Below are 19,366 nucleotides of genomic sequence, written 5' to 3'. Positions count from 1 at the left end.
AGGTAGTACAAACAGCGGCAACCCCCTTTAGGCAGTAAAACAGCAGCAGCCCTCTTTAGGTAGGAAAACAGCAGCAGCCCCCTTTAGGTAGTAAATATAGCAGCAGCCCTCTTTAGGTAGTAAATATAGCAGCCCCATTTAGGCAGTAAAAACAGAAACAGCCCCTTTACATGGTAAAAACAGCCCCTTTACATGGTAAAAACAGCAGCACCCCCTTTAGGTGATAAAAATAGCAGCAGCCCCCTTTAGGTAGTAAAAACAGCAGCAACCCCCTTTAGGTAATAAATACAGCAGCAGCCCCCCTTAGGTAGTAAATACAACAGCAGTCCCTTTGGTATGTAAAAACAGGAGCAGCCCCCTTTAGGTAGTAGAACAGGAGAAGCCCCCTTTAGGTAGTAAAAACAGCAGCAGCCCCAATTAGGTGGTAAAAACAGCAGCAGCAGCCTGTAGTTATTAAATACAGCAGCAGCCCCTTCTAGTTATTAAAAACAGCAGCAGCCCCCTCTAGTTAGTAACCCCTTAAGGACCAGGCAAGTTTTAATTTTTGCACTTTTGTTTTTTCCTCCTCCCCCTTCTAAAAATCATAACCCTTTTTGCACCTACAGATCCATATAATTAGTGTCACTAATTGTACTTTGTGATGACATCAATCAGAACAAATTCTATCGCGAAACCAAAAATGAACTACTTGTGGGGTGAAAATTTAAAAATAAAACACCATTTTGTAACTTTTTTGTGGGCTTCTTGTTACGCCGAGCGCACCGGGTCCCCGCTCCTCCCCGGAGCGCTCGCTACACTCTCCTCACTGCAGCGCTCCGGTCAGATCCACTGACCCGGGGCGCTGCGATACCGCCTCCAGCCGGGATGCGATTCGCGATGCGGGTAGCGCCCGCTCGCGATGCGCACCCCGGCTCCCGTACCTGACTCGCTCTCCGTCAGTCCTGTCCCGGCGTGCGCGGCCCCGCTCCCTAGGGCGCGCGCGCGCCGGGTCTTTGCGATTTAAAGGGCCACTGCGCCGCTGATTGGCGCAGTGGTTCCAATTAGTGTGTTCACCTGTGCACTTCCCTATATCACCTCACTTCCCCTGCACTTCCTTGCCGGATCTTGTTGCCATCGTGCCAGTGAAAGCGTTTCCTTGTGTGTTCCTAGCCTGTGTTCCAGACCTCCTGCCGTTGCCCCTGACTACGATCCTTGCTGCCTGCCCCGACCTTCTGCTACGTCCGACCTTGCTTCTGTCTACTCCCTTGTACCGCGCCTATCTTCAGCAGCCAGAGAGGTTGAGCCGTTGCTAGTGGATACGACCTGGTCACTACCGCCGCAGCAAGACCATCCCGCTTTGCGGCGGGCTCTGGTGAAAACCAGTAGTGACTTAGAACCGATCCACTAGCACGGTCCACGCCAATCCCTCTCTGGCACAGAGGATCCACTACCTGCCAGCCGGCATCGTGACACTTCTGTTTCTACGCAGTGCACTTTTTGGTAAAAAATACACCATATTTTTATTCTGTGGGTCCATCCATACGGTTACAAGGATACTCAATTTAGACTTTTCGATTTTTATTTTATTTTACTATTTTACTACTTTAAGAAAATACTACATACACCAAAATCAGTATGCTTAAAATCGACCCCTATAACTTTTTTATTTTTCTGTATACAGGGATGTGTGAGAGCTCTTTTTTTTGCGCCGTGGTTTGTAGTTCTTATTGGTACCATTATTGTTTTGATGGGACTTTTTGATCACTTTTTATAATTTTTTATGGTGGTATATGAAGGGACCAAATGGACAAGTTTGGACTTTGGTATTTTTTTACATGTAGGCCATTGACCATGCGGTTTAACTAGCCTTATATATTAATAGTTCTGACATTTATGCATGCAGCGGTACCATATATGTTTGTTTTTGATAACATTATTTTATTTAAAAAATGGGAAAAGGGGGCTGATTCAAACTTTTAATAATAAAGGGGTTAATCCACTTTTATTAACACTTTTTACTTTTTTTCTTAGTCCCCATTGGGGTTTTACCATGCAATCTTTTGATTGCATACACTGTTCAGTTCTGAGCTTTGGCTCAGCATTGATCAGTGTTATTGTTGCTTTGCGGCTCTAGGATGCCATGGCTGGCAGGGGACATCAGAACACCGATTGAGCGGCAAAGAGGCAGGTAAGGGCCCTCCTGCTGTCCACTCAGCTGATCGGGACCCAGGATTTTGCCGCTGATGTCACGATCAGCTCTGCTGAGCTAACCATCACTGCTTATTCCCGCATTTAGATACTGCAATCAACTTCGATGACGGGATATAAAGGGTTAATGCCAGGCATCGGCGATGCCTGACATTCACCATGGGTCCTGGCTATTGATAGCAACTGGGACCCACCGGGTATGAAGTCTGCTTAGCTCGTGACCAAATTTCAAACCCTGGTAACAGGGCCAGAGCGTACAGGTACCCCCTTGGTCCTTAAGTAGCAGGACGCAAGGGCTTACTTGTATGCCCTTCATCCTTAAGAGGTTAAAAACTGCAGCAGCCCCCTGTAGTTATTAAAAAGAAACAAAGATACTCACCTGGCTTCTGTAGTCCATAGCTTGGCCTCTTCTATCTTCTTCTCCGGTCTGTGCTTCACCGCATGATGACATCACTTATGCGCTGGATTGCAGAGAAAGGACTATAGCATTTTTGCTTTAAAAAATGTCATAGTCTCAGCATTTTGCAATTTTGGAAAATTGCCGGCGAGTCACAAATCGCAGAAATATGCAGAAATCAGGGGGAAAAATGCCAAACCCAAAAACGTAAAGGAGGTTTGATGTTTTAAATTTCCCTATTGACTTTCTGGCAACATGTGGCCGCTGTGTTTTTTCTGGTTTATACAAACCAATACCCTGATTTTAGCCCAACCCAAAACGTCACTTTTATTAGTGTATCATTTAAAAGGTATAACCAAAAAAGTTTAACCAGTCTGACCATAGTAAGTGTGCATCACTATAAAGTGGAGAAAAAAAACACATTTGCCCTTCGGCGTATACCACAAAAAATATCACGATATATACTGTTGATGGCTGCAGTCCTAACAACATGTATAAAATAAGACAGACTAAACAGGCTTATTAAAAACACTCAAATAGCCCCCCTGACATGTTTCGCTCCTCAGAGTTTCATCAGAGGTCTGGGCTGAGAGTTGGCTATAGTTCCATTAGATGTTACACCACCCACAGCTGCAGTGCTTACTTGTGGTTGTTAATCATTTAAATATATTGGTAATAGTAATTGTATACAGAGTATCATGTGTATGCCTTTAAGTGCCTGTTCCCAGAAAGCAAAAGTATTGTTAATAAACCCTAAGTTGCCCCAACATATCAGTTAACCATGCATATTATTTAAATGAGTTGTTCAATATCACATATGGCTTCTGTCATGACATGACTCAGTCCTGGCTAAGCAGTGCTAAGGGTCACCAGTCAATGACTGTCTGAGCAGTTGATATGAAAGCTTAGCTGGGACTGAGGACAGTCAAAATGGTTGTGGAAGGTGAGTGGGGTTTGCAAGCGTGTGTATAAATATATACACACACACATATATATATATATATACATATATATATATATATATGTTAGATTGTTAGAGTGATGTTGTGGCAACACTGTTGTTTTATCCACAATATTGTAAACTGTGGACAAAAGCACACATGAACATAGCTTAAAGGGAACCAATCATCAGATTTTACCCTATATAACGCTTGGCAAAGCGTTATATAGGGTAAAATCTTTATTTTCACCATTCCCAGGGGATGCTCCTGCCCCCAGGGATGGTTAAGATATGAAGTTATAAACTAGTCACCGCCGCCGCCGTAAGTAGTCACCTGGGCAGGAGCATCCCCCGGGAATGGTGAAAATAAAGATTTTACCCTATATAACGCTTTGCCAAGCATTATATAGGGTAAAATCTGATGATTGGTTCCCTTTAAGGTATTTGCCATTGATTATTCATTTTTCAGATCACTTAGATTCATTGTTACACAATTTGAAAATTTTCAGTAAGATGTCCCAAGACAACGTACAGATTGGTTAAACCACAAAGCTGGTATTAAACAACACTAGACAGAAAGATGCTAATGGTGTTCTAACTGCATTAATTATATTTATTCTTAATTTTAGCGATGTGGCACTGGCAGTAGCTTCACTGTCATTCAATCAGTGGTTCACAAAACTTCATTGCAAAGATTTCCGTTTGGTAAGTGTTTTGGTTATGGTTTAATTTTACTCAGTGTTTCGAAAAATGCCCATTTTTGCCTTCTGTGTGGCAGTATTTCCTCATTACATATAGAGCCATTTTAACCCATGTATGGACACAGTACAGGGGTTTCATCTGTGGGCCCCCCATCCTGAACATTGCAGAAAACAGTAGCAAAGACACATAAACTTTGTACTATATCGTATTAGGTAACAATCCCTGGACTTAATGAAGCACAGTGGACCAACACCAGCAGATGACATGGCTCCCCAAATCATAGTAATTTTTTTGGGGGGGGGGGGCTTTGGGGTTTTTATGAGCTGTAATGAGTCTTTCTCATATATTAGTTTCACCTTTTGCAAGTTGCATTACTGAAATAATTGAACTTTGCACGATATTCAATTTTTTTTTAGTTTCACCTGTGTGTGTGTTTGTGTGTGTATGTATATATATGTATATGTACAGTGGGGCAAAAAAGTATTTAGTCAGCCACCAATTGTGCAAGTTCTCCCAAAGATGAGAGAGGCCTATAATTTTCATCATAGGTACACCTCAACTATCAGAGACATAATGAGAAAAAAAAAATCCATAAAATCAAAAAATTGTCTGATTTTTAAAGAATGTATTTGCAAATTATGGTGAAAAATAAGTATTTGGTCAATAACAAAAGTTCATCTCAATGCTTTGTTATATACCCTTTGTTGGCACTGACAGAGGTCTTACGTTTTTTGTAAGTCTTCACAAGGTTTTCACACACTGTTGCTGGTATTTTGGCCCATTCCCCCATACAGATCTCCTCTAGAGCAGTGATGTTTTGGGGCTGTTGCTGGGCAACACAGACTTTAAACTCCCTCCAAAGGTTTTCTCTGGGGTTGAGATCTGGAGACTGGCTAGGCCACTCTAAGACCTTGAAATGCTTCTTACGAAGCCACTCCTTTGTTGCCCGGGCAGCGAGTTTGGGATCGTTGTCATGCTGAAAGACCCAGCCATGTTTCATCTTCAATGCTCTTGCTGATGGAAGGAGGTTTTCACTCAAAATCTCACGATACATGGCCCCATTCATTCTTTTCTTTACACGGATCATTCGTCCTGGTCCCTTTGCAGGAAAACAGACCCAAAGTATGATGTTTCCACTTCACAGTAGGTATGCTGTTCTTTGGATGCAACTCAGCATTCTTTCTCCTCCAAACACGACAAGTTTAGTTTTTACCAAAAAGTTCTACTTTGGTTTGATCTGACCATATGACATTCACCCGTTCCTCTTCTGGATCATCCAAATGCTCTCTAGTAAACTTCAGACGGGCCCGGACATGTACTGGCTTAAGCAGGGGGACACGTCTGGCACTGCATAATTTGAGTCCCTGGTGGCATAGTGTGTTACTGATGGTAGCCTTTGCTACTTTGGTCCCGGCTCTCTGCAGGTCATTCACTAGGACCCCCGTGTGGTTCTGGCATTTTTGCTCACCGTTCTTGTGATCATTTTGACACCACGGGGTGAGATCTTGCATGGAGCCTCAGATCGAGGGAGATTATCAGTGGTCTTGTATGTCTTCCATTTTCTAATAATTGCTCCCACAGTTGATTTCTTCACACCAAGCTGCTTGCCTATTGCAGATTCAGTCTTCCCAGCCTGGTGCAGGTCTACAATTTTGTTTCTGGTGTCCTTCGGTCTTGGCCATAGTGGAGTTTGGAGTGTGACTGTGTGAGTTTGTGGACAGGTGTCTTTTATACTGATAACAAGTTCAAACAGGTGCCATTAATACAGGTAATGAGTGGAGGACAGAGGAGACTCCTTGGGGACGGAGGGTTTTTCCATTTTTGCACTTTAGTTTTTCCTACTTACCTTTTAAAAATCATAATTTTTAATTTTGCACCTAAAAATCCATATGATGGCTTATTTTTGCGCCACCAATTCTACTTTGTAATGATATCAGTCATTTTACCCAAAAATCTACGGTGAAATGGAAAAAAATAATAATTGTGCGACAAAATTGAAAAAAAAAAATACATTTTGTAACTTTAGGGGGCATTATTCTGTAGGTCCATGTGATTAAAATGATACCCTACTTATATCAGTTTGATTTTGTCGTACTTCTGGAAAAAATCATAGCTACATGCAGGAAAATTTATACGTTTGAAATTGTCATCTTCTGACCCCTATAACTTTTTTATTTTTCAATGTATGGGGTGGTATGAGGGCAAATTTTTTTGTGCCGTGATCTAAAGTTTTTAGCGGTACCATTTTTGTATTGATCGGACTTTTTGATTGCTTTTTATAATTTTTTTCATGCTATAAAAAGTGACCAAAAATACGCTATTTTGGACTTTAGAATTTTTGGGGGCTAACGCCATGGACCGTGCGGTTTAATTAACAATATATTTTATAGTTCGGACATTTCCACACGCGGTGATACCACATATGTTTATTTTTATTTATACAGGTTTTTTTTTAAATGGGAAAAGGGGGGTGATTCAAACTTTTATTAGAGGTTAAATGATCTTTATTAACTTATTTTTTCACTTTTTTTTTTTTTGCAATGTTATAGCTCCCATAGGCTTATAGCTTATAGCTCCCATCTTTTACATTGATCAATGGTTTCTCATAGGAAACCATTGATCAATGATTCTGCCGCTTGACTGCTCATGCCTGGATCTCAGGCACTGAGCAGTCATTCGGAGATCGGACAGCGGGGAAGTGGTAGGTCTTTCTGTCCTACAGCTGTTCGGGGTGCTGCGATTTGGTCGTGGTGATCCCGAACAGCCCCCTGAGCTAACCGGCATTAGTGTACTTTCACTTTAGACACGGCGTTCAACTTTGAACGCGCATCTAAACGGTTAATAGCATGCGGCACCGCGATCAGTGCTGCGCGCTATTAGCCACGGGACCCGGCCATTGCTAGTTGCCGCTTCCGACTTGCTATGATGTTATGGCGTTATAGAAAGGGAGTGGGCGGAGGGCGTACAGGTACGCCCTCCGTCCCCAACAGGTTAAAGGGGTACTCCGGCACTAAACATCTTATCCCGTATCAAAAGGATAGGGGATCAGATGTTAGATTGTGGGAATCCCGCCGCTGGGGACCCCCGTGATCTCTCCTGCAGCACCCCCATTTTCAGCTGCACAGTGAGGATCGCTCTGTGGCTGATGATGGGCGCTTCAGGGGACGGAGTATCGTGAGGTCACGGCTCCACTCCCTTGTGACTTCACTCCCCGCCCCCTCAATGCAAGTCTATGGGAGGGGGCATGACGGCTACCATACCCTCTTCCATAGACTTGCATTGAGGGGGCGGGACATGATGTCACGAGGGGGCGGAGGTGTCCCCTGCACAAGAGCGATTTTTGCTCAGTGCAGCTGAAAAACGGGGGTGCTGCAGGAGAGATCGCGGGGATAAAATGTTTAGCGCCGGAGTACCCCTTTAGAGAAGTTGCAAGTCTGTGAGAGCCTGAAATTTCCATTTCCTGGAGTCCGTAGGCGGCACACAATGACCTTCTGACCCGGAATTAGAAGAACCCACCTAGCAGTGTATATAATGCAGAAAGCAAGGTTATCAATTAAATAATTAAATAATCAACTAATCGGTCCCAGCTGCTCCCTATGCATATAAGTCCCAAAAACCAGAGTACACTTGTATTGTATGCAGCAATAGGGTGGGATATTATTAGGGTGGGATAAAGTTGTGCCACCTACTGACTCCGGGAAATGGAAATTTCAAAGAATACATTTCCCGCTTCCTGATCGTCCTACGGTGGCACACAATGGGATTTACAAAGCAATGCCAAAGTAAAGGAAGAAGAGAGGGATTTATTGGTCACTAGCTCCACAAATTACACTCGCACCGAAGGCCAAACCCTCAGAGGCAGAGATGTCTAACTGATAGTGCTTTATGAATGTTGTAGGCGAGGCCCAGGTTGCTGCACGGCAAATCTGATCTATTGGCACGTGGCATTTCTCTGTCCATGAAGCTACTGTTGAGCATGTAGAATGAGCTCTGGGGCCTAGCAGAGAAGTTGAACCTTCTAATTCATAGCAGTAGCAGATGGTGTCTTTGATCCATCTCGCTAATGAGGATTTGCTAGCTTTTCTCCCTTTTCTTGCACCCTGGAAGAGAACAAAGAAGGCTTCTGACATTCTGAGTAGTGTTGAGCGGCATAGGCCATATTCGAATTCGCGAATATTCGCGAATATATGGACGAATATTCGTCATATATTCGCGAATATTAGCATATTCGTTATATTCTCGTTTTATTTTCGCATATGCAAAATTCGCATATGCGAATACAGTAGTATTATAGCCTTCTTTACACCACACAAGCTGGAAGCAGAGAGGGATGATCACTGTGATGTGTACTGTGAAGAGAAAAAAAAAATACGAATATTCGTAATTACGAATATATAGCGCTATATTCGCGAAATTCGCGAATTCGCGAATATGCGATATTCGCGAATAATATTCGAATTGCGAATATTCGTGAGCAACACTAATTCTGAGGGATGCCGTCCTCTCCAAATATGTTAGAACAGCTCTTCTGGCATCTAACTGATGATCTCCCCTTTGCTCTTCCAAAAGTACTGGCAAGACCAACTCCTCATTCAAGTTCTGTGCTGATGGAACCTTGGGGAGAAAACCTGGCATTGTTCTGAAAATGACCACATTTGGCAATATCCTCAGATATGGCTACCTGCAGGACAAAGCTTGTAATTCACTAATGTGTCTGGCTGACGTAATAGCTATTAGAAAAAAGGGTTTTGAGAGAACTCAATGATGTTGATTCCATAGGTTCAAATGGTTCTCTGCACAATTTTCTTAATACTAGCAGAAGGTCCCATGAAGGCAACGGATGGTAGTAAGGGGGTTGGAGCTTCTTTAGAGCCCTAAAGAACCTGGAAACAATTGCTGAAACCTGAAAAGAGGCCCTTCAGGTGGGCATTAATGGTCACCTTAACTTTCAGGGTGTTGGGTTTGAGACCCTTGTCAAACCCCTCCTGAAGGAAAAGTAATAGCTTAGCAGTTTGACGGGTTCAGGTTTTTTCTTGAGCACCAGCCTGAATAAAGGTGCCAGACCCTTGCATATACCTCCATCGTTGCTGGTTTCCTGGAGCCAAGAGAGTGTTGCTCATTTTGTCAGCAAATCCTTGGTCATTTAAGTGTTGTCGTTCAAGTTCCACGCAGCCAGGCTCAGACTGCCAGGATCTGGATAAAGAAAGCCCCTTTGTAGGAGAAGATCTTTGACTACTAGAAGCTTGAAGTAGTCTCCTCTTGATACTTCCTACACGAGCTGAAACCATGCCAGTCGTGGCCAAAATGGGAGAACTACTATTGCTCGAACTTGCTGGTCCATGATCTTCCTGAGCATTCGGGGAATCAATGGAAAAGGAGGAAAGGCATAGATGAACATCCCCTTCCAAGAAATTGACAGCCCGTCCACTACCAGAGGATGTCTTGCCCGATACAGAGAGCAGAACAAGGGTAGTTTTTTGTTCTCCTGAGTTGCGAACACATCCAGAGTCAGCAGACCCCACCTGTCCACAATCATGCTGAAGATCCTCGGGTTGAGACTCCCCAGGCATAATCTTTTGCCTGCTTAGTAGGTCCGCCATGGTGTTCTGAGAGCCCCTTATGTGTATCGCTGTAGGTCCGCCATGGTGTTCTGAGAGCCCCTTATGTGTATCGCTGAAATTGAGAGGAGGCCCTTCTCTGCCCATCTCATTATGTTTAGAGAAGAAAAAGAAAAAGACAGGTGCGCTCCTAGTGCAGTATTGTCAGCTTTAAATTGGCCCCAAAAGGTAAATTCAGGCTTACCAGAAAGGGTTGTGCTAAGAGCTCAACACCTCTGCAGGCATGTAGACTCGCTTGATTATAGAGGTCAGCTGCTCCAGAGTCCCTTTTGGGTGACAAGTGTCAGACCCAAAAATAGTAGTAGAGATTCAAGATTTTGCGTACCAGTAATAAAATTGGGACTTCGTCCAGGCGCTTCCCCTCAGATGTAGAGATCACGGAACAACCGGTTGGTTATAACGTGGTTCTTTTTAATGAGTGCAACATAAAAGTTTCAAGTCCTTGGATGGATGATGAAGAGTCCATTCAAGGACTTGAAACTTTTATGTTGCACTCATTAAAAAGAACCACGTTATAACCAACCGGTTGTTCCGTGATCTCTACATCTGAGGGGAAGCGCCTGGACGAAGTCCTGCTTTTATTGCTGGTACACAAAATCTTGAATCTCTACATCTCATTATGTTGGCACACAAGTCCTGAAGGTTCTTGCTCCTCGTCCTTCCCTGTTTGTTTACATATTAAACTGACGGAAGATTGTTGGATTGAACTTGAACATGACGTCCTAGGAGTTTTCTTAAAATGTTTCAATGCAAAACTGATTGCCTTCAACTCCCTGAAGTTGGATGATTTGGCTGTGATCTTCTTTGGCCAAGATCTTTGGACCCATAGGTCCTCTACATGTGCACCCCAACCGGAGCCTGAGGCATCCGTAGTGAGGACTACCGGTTGGGAAAAGAGAAGACTCTTGCCTTGAAGAAAACGAATCGGCTCCAACCCCCATGTCAAATCCTTTTTCAGCTTTCTTGGAAGAGGAATAACAGACTCCAGATCGTTCTGCGACTTGTCCCACAGAGAAAGAATGTGAGACTGGAGCTTCCTGATGTGTGATTTTGACCATGGGACTGCTTCTATCAAAGATGTTAACAGACCCAGGATCTTCATGGCGAAACGTAAAGTGCATGACTGGAGAAAAAAATGAACATTGTGACAGATCTTGGCAGTCATTTCTTCTGAAAGGAAGATCTTCATTTGTGTGGAGTCTATTACAAACCTTAGGTAAGTAATCCTTCTCGTAGGGGTCAAGTATGATTTTTTGAGGTTTATGAGGAATCCATGGTTCCTCAGAAACTCCATTGCTGTCTGAAGTTGACTTGCTGGGAGATGTTTCGACCGTGCCTTGAAGAGCAAGTCGTCCAAGTACGGTGTCACTTGGATGTCAAGTAATCTGAGATGAGCCACCAAGACTACTACCACTTTGGTGAAGACTCTCGGTGCTAATGTTATGCCGAAAGGAATGCAAGTGAATTGAAGGTGACGGACTTGACCTTGAGACTTCACTGCTATCCGAAGAAATTTCCTGTGAGAACGCTGGACCGATATATTTAGGTATGCATCCTGAAGATCCAGTGACGCCATGTAATCTCTCTGTTGGATGTCTAAGACCGCTGACTTTATGGACTCCATTTTGAATCTCTTTTATACAAAATATTTGTTTAGCAGGGCCAATTTTATGACTAGTCTCCAGTCCCTGCCAAACTTCGGTACCGCAAAGATTGGAGAGTAAAAACCTGTTCCTCTTTCTTCCAGTGCTCTTTTGTGCAGGAACTGTTGAACCAGATTGGCGACTACTGTGGAGGCTCGGTTGACCAAAAATCTATTCGGAGGCATCCTTTTTATCTCTAGCGAATATCCATTTTTTATTGTGTCTGATACCCAGGCATCCAAGGAGGTTCGGGACCAGGTATCTGCAAAGGCTTGGAGCCTGACTCCCACCGGATGCTCCTGGGTTTTGGCATCATTGCTCCTTATCTTTGCGGGGAAATGTTCTTTTCTTTGAGGTGGAGGAGTCCTGTTTTTTTTAATATTGGCATCTTGGACCTGATTGGCGAAAATTCCCCCGTCTTCTGAAGGGGCTGGAGTACCTTCCTCTTTTACTAGTTCCTCTGTATGTTCACCCTTATCCTTGTGTAAAGATTTCAGGATGCCTTTTAATTGAGGTCCGAACATTGAAGAGGGATGAAAGGGCAGATTAACAAAATTATTTTTAGAAGAAATATCTCCACTCCAATTTTTTATCCATAAAGCTCTTCTTGTTGTGTTTGACAATGCTAAGGCTCTTAATGAGAACCTCATGGTATCTAGAGGAGCATCACATAAAAATTCAGAGGCCGATTTCATGAGAGAAAGACTCTTCAATAGACCCCTTCATTGATATCTCTAGATATATCTGACAGCAAAATCCTCAGGGCCCTCGCTACTGGAAGAGAAGCCGATGCCACTTTCGCCGCTAAATGGTGTTTTCTTTCATAGCATAAGTGCAAATCTGGGTCTGACAGTAATGTGGACTCCTCAGATGGAAAAATTGCCTTTCTGGCCAAGCGAGCTGCTGCCATGTCTACCTTGGGGGGGATTCTCCCAATCTTCATAAGCAGCAGGAGACAGCCTATAAGTGGAACGCATTCTGGCACCCAGATAATTTTTTTTCTTTTTTTGGTGCCGCAAGGACTGGTCTAATCTTTTAGAAGAGTATGCGTCGGTAGCATTCTATCACGGGATGGAGGAAAATAGTATAGTTGGTCTTTTTGTAACTTTGTGGAAACCTCTTCTCCACTTTCCAACACATCCTTTAAAGCCAGTAGAAGACTCTGCACTTTGTCTTTATCCAAAAGATAAAGATAATCTGAAATTTCGCCTTCTTCAATTTCTCTAAACTCTGAACTACTGGATTCCCTGCGGGAACTGGAAGATAAGGATGATGAAGAGGATACCTCTTTATGTAATATTTTACGCTATTTTTCCCCCCAAAGAAAGCTTTCACTTCTTTGAAGGTGGAACACAATAAATTTTTCAGCCATCCCAAGAATGCACTCGGCTCCATAGGAGTAGAAGTCTGGGGCAGTGTTAGACACAAGGAGCAAATCTCTTCCTCTCAATCATCCAGCAGTGGCTGTTGGCACTTAGTGCAAGCCCTGTGTCTGAATTTCCTAGATCTTTTTCTCCCCGAATGAGGCATCTAGGGAACAAAATAGGAGCTTTACTTTTAAGTTCATGATCCTAATCATATGTAGGGAGTCATTTAACACATTGGGGGAGATTTATCAAAACCTGTGCAAAGGAAAAGTTGCCTAGTTGCCCATAGCAACCAATCAGATTCCTTCTTTCATTTTCCACAGGCCCTTTTGAAAATGAAAGAAGCGATCTGATTGGTTGCTATGGTCAACTGGGCAACTTTTACTCTGCACAGGTTTTGATAAATCTCCCCCCATTGACAATAGTACTGCAACATTACCTCTGCTGACTGAGAAATCTGCTGCCCAGGCTGAGCGCAGCTTTTCAGTGGCAAAGCAGGCTATTTATGACTGCTGGGACTTTGCGCATGCGCACATACACTAGCCGAATGCCGTGGCTGTGCACCTGCTTCCCCCTACATATCTCTATATTAGATACAGGGAGTGCTGACGCTTATGTTTGCCGCGCTTGATGCTCGCCTTCCGGTTCGCACTCACAACCTCTAATAAGCTCCACGTGCTTCTGCGAACCCCACCGCGGTTTTCATCTCTGGCATCACTCTCAGAGGAGGCCAGGCAGACGGCCAAACACGAGGGGAGCCCTAGGTAACTAGTATGGGGGAACAGCCGAGGAACTAGGGAAGCCCCCCAGTATACAACGTAAAATTCACCCTGGGGACCCTAAAAGCCTGAGGTTTGGGGCCCTTGCTTCTGCAATGTTCTTCTCTAATTCCTAGAAGAAATTAAATACAAGTGTACTCTGGTTTAAGGGGCTTATATGCCATAGGGAGCAGCTGGGGCCGATCAGTTGATTATTTAATTGATGACCTTTCTTTCTGCATTATATACACTGCTTGGTGGGTTCTTCTAATTCCGGATCAGAAGAATCTTTAACCTATTGTGTGCCGCCGTAGGACGATCAGGAAATCTTGATTTTGTAGGTTACTGAGGAATTTAGCAATTCATTCAAAATGTGATTTCCTGTATTCTTTCCCCCATTCTGTCTCTCATAGTTGAAGTGTACCTATGATGAAAATTACAGGCCTCTCCCATCTTGCACAGTGGGAGACCTTGCACAATTGGTGGCTGACTAAACACTTTTTTGCCCCACTATGTATGTATGTGTATATATACATACACACACATATACAGTGGGGATCAAAATTTTGCCCCCCCCCCCGGTAAGAATTTGTATTAATGTGCATAAAGGAGCCAAGGAAAGATGGAAAAATCTTCAAAAGACATCAAATTACATATTAAACATACATTACATTACATACAAGACATTACATATTCTTATAATATGTCAACAAAAGTTAGATTTTATTTCCATCATTTACACTTTCAAAATAACAGAAAACAAAAAAAATGGCATCTGCAAAAGTTTGGGCACTCTGCAGAATTTATAGCATGCACTGCCCCCTTTGCAAAGCTGAGACCTGCCAGTGTCATGGATTGTTCTCAATCATCTGGGAAGACCAGGCGATGTCAATCTCAAAGGTTTTAAATGCCTAGACTCATCTGACCTTACGCCAGGAATCAGCACCATGGGTTCTTCTAAGCAGTTGTCTAGAAATCTGAAACTGAAAATAGTTGATGCTCACAAAGCTGGAGAAGGCTATAAGAAGATAGCAAACCATTTTCAGATGTCAATATCCTCTGTTCGGAATGTAATTAAGAAATGGCAGTCATCAGGAACAGTGGAAGTTAAAGCAAGATCTGGAAGACCAAGAAAAATATCAGACAGAACAGCTCGCAGGATTGTGAGAAAAACAATTAAAAACCAACGTTTGACTGCACAATCCCTCCAGAAAGATCTGGCAGACACTGGAGTTGTGGTACACTATTCCACTATAAAGAGATACTTGTACAAATATGGTCTTCATGGAAGAGTCATCAGAAGAAAACCTCTTCTACATCCTCACCACAAAAATCAGCGTTTGAACTTTGTAAATGAACATATAGACAAGCCTGATGCATTTTGGAAACAATTTCTGTGGACCGATGAGGTTAAATATTGAACTTTTTGGCTGGAATGAGCAAAGGTACGTTTGGAGAAGAAGGGGAACAGAATTTAATGAAAAGAACCTCTGTCCAACTGTTAAGCAGTGGGGGTGGATCAATCATGCTTTGGGGTTGTATTGCAGCCAGTGGCACAGGGAACATCTCACGAGTAGAAGGAAAAATGGATTCAATAAAATTTCAGCATATTTCGGATGCTAACTTGATGCCATCTGTGAAAAAGCTGAAGTTAAAGAGAGGATGGCTTCTACAAATGGATAATGATCCTAAACACACCTCAAAATCCACGGGGGATTACATCAAGAGGCGTAAACTGAAGGTTTTGCCATGGCTTTCACAATCTCCTGACCTCAACATAATTGAAAATCTATGGATAGACCTTAAAAGAGCAGTGCGTGACAGACAGCCCGGAAATATCAAAGAACTGGAAGACTTTTGTAAGGAAGAATGGGCAAAGATACCTCAAACAAGAATTGAAAGACTCTTGGCTGGCTACAAAAAGCGTTTACAAGCTCTGATACTTGCCAAAGAGGGGAGTACAAGATATTAACTCTGCAGGGTGCCCAAACTTTGCAGACGCCATTTTTTTGTTTTCTGTTATTTTGAAAGTGTAAATGATGGAAATAAAATATACCTTTTGTTGACATATTATAAGAATGTCTAATCTAATTTGACGCCTTTTGGAGATTTCCATCTTTCCTTGGCTTCTTTATGCACATTAATACAAATTCTTACCTGGGGTGCCCAAACTTTTTGATCCCCAATATATATGTATATGTATATGTATATGTATATGTATATGTATATGTATATATATATATATATATATATATATATATAAAAATAAATAAATATATATATAAATATATATATAAAAATAAATAAATATATATATAAATATATATATAAATATATATATATATAAATATATATATAAATATATATATATATATATAAATATAAATATATATATATATAAATAAATAAAATAGAGAGAGGAGGATTGATGGAATGATGAGGATGGAATGATGATGGATGGAAGGAGGATTGATGGAATGATGATGGATGGAATGATGATGGATGGAATGATGATGGATGGAATGATGATGGAATGATGATTCCAGTAATGCAAAATCATCTGTAGTTGCAGTATCTTGTAATACCTTTTTTTATTGGACTAACAAGATTTTGTAGAGAAAAGCTTTTGGGATTCCTCCCTTTATCAAGTCATAAGCATTTCTGAGCTCACAAGGGGAAAACACACGTTCTATCTCATCTGCATATTTTGTGAGATAGAACGTGTGTTTTACCTTGTGAGCTCAGAAATGCTTATGACTTGATAAAGGGAGGAATCCCAAAAAATAGTAGGGGAATATGCAAATCAGCTCATTACATCACATTACAGGTGATGTAATGAGCTGATTTGCATATTCCCCCTACCCAGAATGCCTGCGGAGTGCTTAGTGGCCCTTGAAAGCTCCGTCACACCAGGAGTGGTGAACTCTCCCCGAGTTAAATACTCGTTTATATATATTTATGTATTTAAATACCCGTTTATATATATTTATGTATTTATAATTATTATACATATATATTCAAATGAGCTCACCACACCCCCTATACAGGTAGTGTGTCCTGCAACCAGCTCCGATTCCAGTTAAGAAGTCTCAGAACTGATTGGGATTTTATGCCAAGCCAGAACTCTCTCCAGAAGGAAAGAGAACCCATCTGCAGACAGCTGTTTCGGGGTACTTGCCCCTCGTCAGTACAGAGCAGGGTTATCTGGCTTGGCTGGGTGAGATATGTATTTATAATTATTAATCTGCATACTTGCTTTTTTTTCAGAAACCAGAGATTTGTAAGCAAATTGTATATGTATTAGGAAGATCAAAGAACATCGAAGAACTCGTTTTGGAGAACTGTGGATTTAAATGGTAAGGATTTATATATTACAGGACAAATGAATAATCATTAATAATTAAACAGTTTCTGTTATGTTCTAGCCTACTTGTGTTTGCATATGTTCATAAAGTAATATGTCAAATTTCATTCTTTGTACAGGTTAATTTTTAAAACAAATTATGCAGGGGCGTCGCCAGAGGTGGGCTGCCGGATCACCCAAAAAAAAAAAAAAAAAACTTATATGTTGTCCAGTATCTTATCCTGAACATATCATTTTTATGTGTCTACTAGCTTTTGCTTTACTGTTTACGATCCTATAGTAATGAGGCCGCTCTGGGTAAAGTCTACGGGCATCCAAACAACCTGAAACATTACATCTGCTGTTTCATGGAATTGAAGATCGACATCCTTTGAGGATCCTTTTTACCGAGTCTGCGCTCAGGGGAACCCGCCTTCTCGCGCTGCTTATATACTGCCAACAGTCCTCATATCCCATCCTCCTATCCCGACCTCCTATCCCATCCTCCTATTCCGACCTCCTATCTCGACCTCCTATCCCGACCTCCTATCTCGACCTCCTACCTTGACCTCCTATCCCGAGCATCCCGTCCTCCTATCTCGACCTCCTATCCCGACCTCCTATCCCGAGCATCCCATCCTCCTTTCTCGACCTCCTATCCCCTCCTCCTATCTCGACCTCCTTTCTCGACCTCCTATCCCCTCCTCCTATCTCGACCTCCTTTCTCGACCTCCTATCCCATCCTCCTATCTCGACCTCCTATCTCGACCTCCTTTCTCGACCTCCTATCCCATCCTCCTATCTCGACCTCCTATCCCGACCTAATATCCTGACTTCCCATCCCGTGCTCATATCCCGACCCGTAATATGTGTACCAGGTATTGAAACATCTCCAGCCGTACGGAAGTTATGTGGGAGCATACATTTCCCATTGATTTGCATGGGACTTTAAACAAAAACCCCGACCCTCACAAATGGGGGTAGTTAAGGGTTAAATTAACTATCCTATATTTTAAGTGTACATATAAGTAACATGTGACCAAGTATTATCAAAATATCTCCAGCCGTTTGGAAGTTATGCAGTAACGTATATTTCCCATAGACTTGTATGGGACTTTAAAAAAAAACAAAAAAAAACTTTTTCACCCCCTTAAGGGTGGAATTTCGAAAAATCCTTTCTTATTCCTTGTCTACGTCTTAAAGACAACACCTGTGGAAAAATTCAGGTTTCTAGGTCCAAGGGTTTAGGCTGGGCTTTGATGAGTCAGTGAGTCAGGTCTTCTCCTTAAGATGACCTATATTTCTCTCAGAATTAGCTTTATTTCTGAATTACCTTAATGTTGTTGACCAGAAGCAGGGGGTGGGTCCGTTTCTTCTCCTCAGGTGATAACCACTCCCCCTCCCTCACTCTCCTCAGTCACTGGTCTCCAGAGTGAGCATCTGTAATCCTTTCCGGTTTTATGCTATACACACACATTGTGGGGGAGATTCATCAAAACCAGTCTAGAGGAAGAGTGGTGCAGTTGCCCATAGCAACCAGATTGCTTCTTTCATTTTTAACAAGGCCTTTGAAAAATGAAAGAAGTAATCTGATTGGTTGCTATGGGCAACTGGGCAACCTTTACTCTGCACAGGTATTGATAAATATCCATTTGTGTGCTTATAGCTTTTGCAAAACTACAGCTCCCAGCATGCCCACACATCCTTTTAGTTGTAGTTTAGATGTAGCTTAGATGTAGCATATGATTGGTAAAACTCAGATTTACAGCAGTGTTGCTGCAGGCTGCGTTCCTGCTACTGTTGCAAAACTACAACTCCCAGCATTCCCACACATCATTTGTCTGTGCAGGCATGCTTGGAGTTGTAGCTTTGCAAAAGCTGGATGCATATGATTGTATTAGATACACACACACACACACACACACACACACACATTAGCCCTGATTTACTAATGTCAATCCGACTCTTTTTGTCGAGTTGTGCGACCAAATTTGTGTCGCATAGCCCATGCCACACAAATTTGGTCTCACAACCCGACAAAAGATATCATCACTCCGAGTGGTTTTTAAACCCGTCAATATTTGCATGGTTATCCCAAAAAGGGGCGTTTTCCCGACAAAAAAAGAAAAAACACTGAGTATGATGAAAAACTCACAGGAAAACCTGTGAATTTTTCTTCACTAAAACCAAATTACAGAAAACCGAGTGAATCCTACCCCCATCATGGAACAGGGTCTGTTCCATGTTGGGGGTAGTAGTACAGGGGCTGAGGGATTGATCGCATCAGGTCCCACTTCTGAGACCCGATCGGATCAAAAGTTATTAAGCAGGGGAGCGGAGCAAACTTTTGATTTGCGTCTTACTTTCATTTTCAAATTCCCCGCCAGGATCCCTGAATGGCCGGTACTGAA

General features: G+C 42.4%; 1 protein-coding gene across 6 annotated transcripts in view; it reads left to right on the top strand.

Moving 5' to 3' along the window:
* The window catches only part of LOC130277031 (capping protein, Arp2/3 and myosin-I linker protein 3-like), a 530,598-nt gene that overhangs the window by 201,397 nt on the left and 309,835 nt on the right, over positions 1 to 19,366 (top strand). For 5 of the 6 annotated variants that reach the window (XM_056527257.1, XM_056527255.1, XM_056527254.1 and 2 more), the window contains exons 9-11: positions 2,114 to 2,167; positions 4,154 to 4,229; positions 16,880 to 16,968. In XM_056527257.1, coding sequence (XP_056383232.1) covers positions 2,114 to 2,167; positions 4,154 to 4,229; positions 16,880 to 16,968 — 219 coding nt within the window. The remainder of the gene's footprint in view (positions 1 to 2,113; positions 2,168 to 4,153; positions 4,230 to 16,879; positions 16,969 to 19,366) is intronic. The other variant, XM_056527256.1, reaches the window with a different exon arrangement.

This window comes from Hyla sarda, chromosome 6, assembly GCF_029499605.1.
Source record: "Hyla sarda isolate aHylSar1 chromosome 6, aHylSar1.hap1, whole genome shotgun sequence".
Taxonomy (NCBI): Eukaryota; Metazoa; Chordata; class Amphibia; order Anura; family Hylidae; genus Hyla; species Hyla sarda.
Note: the sequence above shows the minus strand (reverse complement) of the source record. Positions and strands in the feature narration are given on the sequence as shown.